Below are 8,148 nucleotides of genomic sequence, written 5' to 3'. Positions count from 1 at the left end.
AACCTTCTGGATTAGTTCAGGTCTCCTTCCCTTGTCTTCCATGTCGGATCAAACTGTGAACCCTCTGGATTAGTTCAGGTCTCCTTCCCTTGTCTTCCATGTCGGATCAAACTGTGAACCCTCTGGATTAGTTCAGGTCTCCTTCCCTTGTCTTCCATGTTGGATCAAACTGTGAACCCTCTGGATTAGTTCAGGTCTCCTTCCCTTGTCTTCCATGTTGGATCAAACTGTGAACCCTCTGGATTAGTTCAGGTCTCCTTCCCTTGTCTTCCATGTTGGATCAAACTGTGAACCCTCTGGATTAGTTCAGGTCTCCTTCCCTTGTCTTCCATGTTGGATCAAACTGTGAACCCTCTGGATTAGTTCAGGTCTCCTTCCCTTGTCTTCCATGTTGGATCAAACTGTGAACCCTCTGGATTAGTTCAGGTCTCCTTCCCTTGTCTTCCTGGATTAGTTCAGGTCTCCTTCCATGTTGTCTTCCAGGTCTCCTTCCCTTGTCTTGTTGGATCAAACTGTGAACCCTCTGGATTAGTTGAACCCTCTGGATTAGTTCAGGTCTCCTTCCCTTGTCTTCCATGTTGGATCAAACTGTGAACCCTCTGGATTAGTTCAGGTCTCCTTCCCTTGTCTTCCATGTTGGATCAAACTGTGAACCCTCTGGATTAGTTCAGGTCTCCTTCCCTTGTCTTCCATGTTGGATCAAACTGTGAACCCTCTGGATTAGTTCAGGTCTCCTTCCCCTGTCTTCCATGCTGGATCAAACTGTGAACCCTCTGGATTAGTTCAGGACTCTCTCACTGGTCTTTCATATTTGATCAGCTGGCAGAATAATACAACAAACACCAATGCCTGAATCACACTACTTACACGAACCTGAACCATGCTGTCCTGGCTCAGATAGTTTTTCTTCTTCAAATTGTCCTTTCCAGCACGGTTCCAGCAACTATGGTAACCAGGCCAGCACTGTACAGCTCTGCTTGGCTCTGTAGTATAGAAAAGGGTTTAATATATCTTCATCTACACTCGTAAGTACCTTCTAACGTTTGGCAGCTTGCCTTGGCTCTGTGTGAAGGCTCAGAGTTGTTTTAATCAAGTTGGAAATGATCTATGGTGCCTTCAGAAAGTATTCATATCCCTTGACTTATTCCACATTTTGTTGTGTTGAATTCTGAATTCAAAATGTATTAAATGTATTTGTTTTTCACCCATCTACACACAATAGCCATAATGACAAAATGAAAACATGTATTTAGAAATGTTAGCACATTTATTGAAAATGAAAAGCAGAAATATCTCATTTACATAAATATTTACACCCACGAGTCAATACATGTTAGAATCACCTTTGGCAGCTTTGACTGCTCTGAGTCTTTCTGGGTAAGCTGGTCTTGTCCTTTCCAGCACGGTTCCAGCAACTATGGTAACCAGGCCAGCACAGTACAGCTCTGTAGTATAGAAAAGGGTTTAATATGTCTTCATCTACACTCATATACTTGGGCGGCAGGTAGCCTAGTGGTTAAAGCATTGGGCCTGTAACCTGAAAGGTTGCTGGATCAAATCCCCGGGCTGACAAGGGAAAAGATATGTTGGTCTGCCCATGAACAAGGCAGTTAACCCACTGTCCCTGGTAGGCTGTCATTGTAAATAAGAATTTGTTCTTAACTGAATTGCCGAGTTAAATAAAGCTTTTTTTTTAAAGCCTTGTACAATATTAGCACATTATTATTTTTATAATTCTTCAAGATCTGCCAAGTTGCTTGATGATCATTGCTGGACAGCCAAGTCTTGCCATAGATTTTCAAGCAGATTTAAGTCAAAACTGTAACTTGGTTACCAACACCAGTGTACATTATTTTTTATCCTGTACAGGCTTCCTTCTTTGCACTCTGTCATTTTAATTAGTATTGTGGAGTAAATACAATGTTGTTGATTCATCCGCAGTTTTCTTCTATTACAGCCGTTAAACTCTGTAACTGTTTGAAAGACACCATTGGCCTCATGGTGAAATCCCTGAGAGGATTCCTTCTTCTCCGGCAACTGAGTTAGGAAGGACACCTGTATCTTTGTAGTGACTGGGTGCATTGATACACCATCCAAAGTATAATTAATAACTTCACCGTACTCTAAGAGATATTCCATGTCTGCTTTTTTTATTTTACCCTTCTACCAATAGGTACCCTTCTCTGCAAAGCATTGGAAAACCTCCCTGGTTTTTGTGGATGAATCTGTTTGAAATTCACTGCTTGACTGGGGACCTTACAGATCATTGTATGTGTGGGCTACAGAGATGAGGTAGTCATTCAAAAAAGTGATGTTAAACACTATTATTGCAGTCCATGCAACTTATTATGTGACTTGTAAAGCACACTTTTACTCCTGAACATATTTAGGCTAGCCATAACAAAGTGGTTGAACACTTATTGACTCAAGACATTTCAGCTATTACTTGTTAAATAATTTGTACAATTTTCTAAAAACACAAGTCCACTGACATTATGGGGTATTGTGTGTAGGCCAGTGATACAAAATCTACATTTAATATATTTTTTATTGAGGCTCTAAGAATATTTTTTTGGGGGGGTCAAGGGGTGTGAATACTTTCTGAAGGCACTGTATCTTACATAAGTTGGTGTGCATGTGTGGTCCCGGCCGTATCTCGGGCCATTAACTGAGAATGTGTCAGTTTGGTTAAGGGAGTAAACGCTTGCTGTCCTTATCATCTCACAGATAAGAATTGCATTTTTATTTTATCACAGAGCGAGTTATATCTTTGGTTTTTAAGCCAAACCACAGTGAAATATTGATAAGATGATTAAACCGCTAAGTCCCAGTTTCTGCCCTTGTTGCCTATGTGAACCAGGTTGGTCAGTGTGGTGTCCTGTAGTGGTTGCTTTCTCTGGCTGGTACTGATGGTTGTGTTGGTGTTTGCAGGGTGTGATAGTTGGTGTGGATGAGGACATAGCCTACTCCTGGCCAGTCTGCAGCTTATGTGGGAGTGACTGCTTGGAGATGGCACCCCAAAAGCTGTACGTCTTCAATGCACTTGCTGATAAGCTATAGTGGATAAGCCTAATAAACTGTTTGAATTATTGGTTTACCAATACAATAGAATATAATAACTGAATTTTTCCCAGAGGGGTCTCAGGAACTCGGGATGGCTGGAATATGTGAAGTCATCATCTGTATTATAACACCTTATGTCTGTGCTGTCTCTAGTCAAGCATTCGATTGTGTGGCTTGTGATTCCCTGGTGAGAGTCTGTGATTTTGAGTTCTAGTTATGTGAATGTGTATTGGCAAATGTCTGTATTTTCAATGTGTGATAGCAGTGTATACGCATATAGTAGCAGAAATTGAAGTATGATCAAATCTAATCTTAATCAAGGTGTGAGCTCAAAACATCGTATCACTTTAAGGGTATCCTCATACTTCTGTATATTCTTAGTGTCGCTGTCAAATAAAGTCTTTGACTGTATCGTTATGAGAAAGTGAAACTGTCAAATGCTCCGAAATAAAGTCCATGCTTATAATATCTTATAACATTCTTATAATGCATGTGCTGTAATATATGAAGAACTGTAGTTTGATGGACCAGTACAGGCCATTCAAACACCTAGTATGGTGACTATTCTCTCTCTCTCTGCTGTTTTCTAGCTCCAGCAGAGCACCATCATGCCTGTGTGTTACTCTGCAGCCTCTGGCCATGAGGGGAGTTCTCTCTCGCTCACCTGTTATGTAATATACGGTACATTACCTTCCTTTTATGTATGTAGACAGTGCTTATCTCTCAGTTAAGTATGGTTAAGTGCACCAGTACAGCATCTGGATCCTCCCATGTGTCAGAACAAACTCAGTATATTTGCTGACACAGTGCCATCATTGTCATCTGTCCAATGTCCCGTAGTTAGACTGTGATAAGAGATCTGTGTCACATTGGTAACAATGATTTGAAAGACAGGCCCAGGAATGTGTAAGTTTTTTTTATTATACCCCATATTACGGCGTGTAAAGGCACGGGGACAAACACCAAACAAACGCAGGGTTGAAACCCAAACAAAAGAGCGAGGAGTACCTCAAATAAATACACACACGCACAATGATTAACACACGGGACTAGACCCGTAATCATCTGCGCAATCCACAAGTGCACAAAAACCCAAAACACACAGTACAGGTACTCACACGCACCAATGTACATTGTAACAATAATGGACAGCACCATGATGAACAAAGGGCACATATATACAAATACAATCAGTGGGAATAGGGGCCAGGTGTGCGCAATGAAAGTGTCACGGATCCCTCCGGAAATCTGTTTAGAGCAATGGCCTCACTCACTCACTCACTCACTTGGTCCTTCTGTCGCTCAGTTGGTAGAGCATGGCGCTTGTAACGCCAGGGTAGTGGGTTCGATTCCCGGGACCACCCATACGTAGAATGTATGCACACATGACTGTAAGTCGCTTTGGATAAAAGCGTCTGCTAAATGGCATATATATATATCAATATTGTAAGAGAAGCCACATGATACTAGTGTTGCTGAAGTTGGCTCTATAATTGCCTTCTAATATATAACCACTAGTTTCACCACATACCACCATCAGAGCCATATATCTAAATGTATGGCTCTGACCATCATATACCATCAAGCATTCTTGGTATATTCTTGGCTTACATCCATTATTGAGAATCCGGGCAACCCAGGTTAACTGAAGTGGATCAGCACCACATACCGTATCCAATACATATATTGTCTATTGAATTTTTGCATTGGGTGTTTTCCCCCCACCAATCTAATAATAACAATACTGTGTTTTGTCGTCAGAAACTATATTATACGAGTAACATTGACATTCGATGGTTAGCTTAGCTCCAACTTTTGTTCTCATTGAGCATGTCTAACTTGTATGTAAGACCATATCCTAAGGCTATTGATCCATGGTTAGGTTTTGATTGCCCATGTGCTGGAGTTTCCAGGTTGCAAGATGGAGAATGTGTTGGGGAGGGAGGTGGGCGATATCAACGCTTACATCTGTGTGGTCACCAGGAAACCTGCCCTGTGCATCGGCCTGGAAGACATCTGCCTCTGAGGCTGTCAAAGTGGGGAGTGGGACCCCATGAAATAAATCTGTAAGACTGAGGCCTCCTCAGCCCAGCCCCACTCTCTGTACAGAATGTGAATAATTGGTGAATAAATAGATCTGTTTGTGTGTTACTGATGGGTTAGGACCCAGGAGCTGACAGCCCAAAGCTAGAACTGACAGACCAGAGAGGAACAACATATGTCGAATTTGGCCCACGTGGGTCCAACTGGTGACTGTAAAATATGCCTGTTTGCTGTAAATAGCCACACAGTTCTCTGTGTTTCCTTGAATATCTACCTCCTAATATATTTCTGAAGATGAATGGTACTTATACTCTGTCAATAAACATTGTATTATGCTAGTGTATGTATAGTTATTTTTTCATTTTTTAAAATGATTTGACCCTTTTCTGGTCTTTATTTAAATAGCCGTGAAAACGTCATTCTACAGAGGTGGCCCAACTCCAACTGAGGTAGATTCTTGGCACCACCAGATCCAAATAAAACCCACTTTAACCATTCCAAGTAATTTATCATCACTGATGTATACTAATAATCTATGCATCCCAAACACAGACATAGACCATGATTTGTATGACTTTTCAGCACTTTTATTAGAGATTCCATATAGACATATTTCAAGTTTTTTTATACAAACTATATAAAAATGTGAGCATGCTCTGGCTCTTATACAAAGTTTGGAATTATAAAAACATGTATCATATCTGGTATAACAATATGTAAATGAAGTGGTAAAATAATTTAATATACAAAAACATTTTTCCCAAAAACGATTATGGCAGCAATATGGGAGTAGGCCTCCGGTTTCCAGTACATTTCCAGTGCCATAAATGTACGCTTGTTTGTAATGCATCTGTTACACAGATGGTAATAAAAGTCTGTTGAGGTATGTATTTCAAAAGCTCAGTTCAGTTCATTAGAAAGTGACAATTTGTCACCGGATGTCCCCACCCGTGGTCCCCACAAACGAGGAATTGTGATTGGGAAGCTGCTTGAAGAAATCCCTCAGCCCAGTGAGCTCACGGTTCAGCTGATCGATGGTTTTGTGTAATCTGTCATTCTCTGAACCCAGTTCAAGCATATTTTGCTGCATTTCCACGTTGCGTTGCTTTGCCTTGTCCCTGCTTTTCCTCACCGCAACGTTATTCCTCTCGCGTCTCTGGCGGTACTCATGACTGTACCTGTCAACATTCTTTTTCCCTCTGTCCTTGCCGACCTTCCGAGGAGAGGACTGGGTTGAGCTGACACTGGAGTGGCTTGAGATGGGCTCTGGGGTTGTTGGCGGAGTTGGTTGTCCCATGAGACGGCTCACGGAGGTCTTTTCGCAGGTTTCTATCTGTGAAGGTAACGACGAGGACATGTCACTGTCGCTCCAGTCCGATTCCTGCTTGATCGGTGCGCTGAAGGCCCCCTTGTCAAATCCCCCCTTGAGCTTCCTCTCGAACTCTTTTTGGTTTCCAAATGCGTATGCGTTGGTTGAACAACTTGACATATGTTGCATGTTGCTGGACGATGTAGTCGAGGCTGACATGCATAAGTCGCTCTTTTCTTGCTTCACAGTGTTGAATAAGTCAAGGAAAAGTTCATCGTTGCAGAGTTCCAGGTGTGGCACTGCTGTCATCGACTCGATGTAGGAGCTGAAGTCGATGGCACTCTCGTCGTCGTACATTGCAGGGGCTGTACTTAACTCCGCCATGGTGCTTTCCTCGGCCGTGCCATGATCACCTCTACCGGGTTTGCAGACCCCCTGGAGACCGCTGCTCAATTTATTGTCGTAGAAGTTGATAGGCTCCACCGCCCAACTCATGTTGCATTGTGAAGACACGCACTGAGAATCCAGGCTGTATATGTCGCACATGAACTCTGCTTTCTGCCCTCGTGGGATCGGACGTCAATATATTTCGTTTGTAGTCAAGTAGTTGGAACAAGCTTGATACAATGCAACAATGTATCACGCTCACTCTGTATTAATGGAGCTTCTTTTTATTTTCCACAGCGTTGCTTCTTTCAAGTGGTGTTTAGGTTTATCCTAAAATAGTGGCTGCATAGTCACTGTAGGTTATGACCTGTTTCTAACTTCTCTGAAGCGTCTGTATTTCGCGGAGTGTATTTTGTACTTTCCCCTGCTTACGTCAAAGGTTTAACTCCCCCTTTGACAAGCCAGTAGAGATGAGTTTGAATCACGTGGTCGCCTCTTTACTACGCCACCCTCTTTACTACGAGTGGATTGATTTACAAGTGCATCATTTCATGCTGCGTATACCAGGCCAGAGTTTATAGACCCCTTTGTATTTGCAAACATTGCCGCAAGAGGGCGATGCGGGCAAATTGGTGGCAGAACACGGGGGCGTTCTTATAGAACGCCAGCAAAAAAGACTCTATTTACATGTTGTTTATGAGTGCATTTCATACTACTTTTGGATTATAGTTGGATGTTAAGGCTCGTATGAATGTCCTGCTTAATATAATGTGTGTGTCATAATCGCATTTCAACTCCATGATGCTTAAAAAACACTTCAACTTCAACCAGTAAAATGGCGTTTTGGCTAACTTTTGCTACAGTTTATGCTAATGAGCATAAGCATTCTAGATAACTGCTGCATCCATTTACATTACATTACATTTAAGTCATTTAGCAGACGCTCTTTAATTATTTTACAAAAAAACATTTGGAGATGGCTTTCTTACTGCAGCCAAGAGTCGCGCGTGACGTCAGTGTGTAGTGTACTGAAAAGGGTCTATGGGCATCAATCACCTGTAAACAGGCAAGTGAAGTTTGAGGTCATGCTGAGGAGTATTTCTGTCTGTAATAAAGTCCTTTAATGGGGAAAAAATGGGTCGGCCTTGTTTCCAAGTGGGTGGACCTATGCTCTCCCAAACCCACCCGTGGCTGCACCCCTGCCCAGTCATGTGAAATCCATAGATTATGGCCTAATAATTTTATTTCAATTGATTGATTTCCTTATATGAACTGTAACTCATCAAAAATCATTGGAATTGTTGCATGTTACGTTTATATTTTTGTTCAGTATATTTATAATCACA

At 41.8% G+C, this 8,148-nt stretch overlaps 1 protein-coding gene and 1 long non-coding RNA gene across 4 annotated transcripts in view; one reads left to right on the top strand and one right to left on the bottom strand.

The window, feature by feature from the left end:
- LOC127911018 (uncharacterized) overlaps nt 1-1,690 on the top strand; it is a 3,176-nt gene extending 1,486 nt beyond the window's left edge. Inside the window, exons 1-3 of one of the 3 annotated variants that reach the window (XR_008077379.1) lie at nt 1-78; nt 195-426; nt 556-1,690. The exon at nt 1-78 is cut by the window's left edge and continues 1,486 nt beyond it. This is a non-coding gene — a long non-coding RNA (uncharacterized LOC127911018). The other 2 variants (XR_008077378.1, XR_008077377.1) reach the window with 2 other exon arrangements.
- A 3,981-nt stretch (nt 1,691-5,671) lies between these two features.
- LOC118401975 (CCAAT/enhancer-binding protein delta-like) lies at nt 5,672-7,211 on the bottom strand. The gene has a single exon (XM_035799721.1). It carries the CDS (start codon nt 6,959-6,961, stop codon nt 6,038-6,040), a length of 924 nt encoding a protein of 307 aa, XP_035655614.1. The 5' UTR covers nt 6,962-7,211; the 3' UTR covers nt 5,672-6,037.
- Nucleotides 7,212-8,148: the final 937 nt, after the last annotated feature.

This window comes from Oncorhynchus keta, chromosome 23, assembly GCF_023373465.1.
Source record: "Oncorhynchus keta strain PuntledgeMale-10-30-2019 chromosome 23, Oket_V2, whole genome shotgun sequence".
NCBI classification, from domain to species: domain Eukaryota; kingdom Metazoa; phylum Chordata; class Actinopteri; order Salmoniformes; family Salmonidae; genus Oncorhynchus; species Oncorhynchus keta.
The sequence above is the reverse complement of the archived record's forward strand: the minus strand, read 5'-3'. Positions and strand labels throughout refer to the sequence as shown.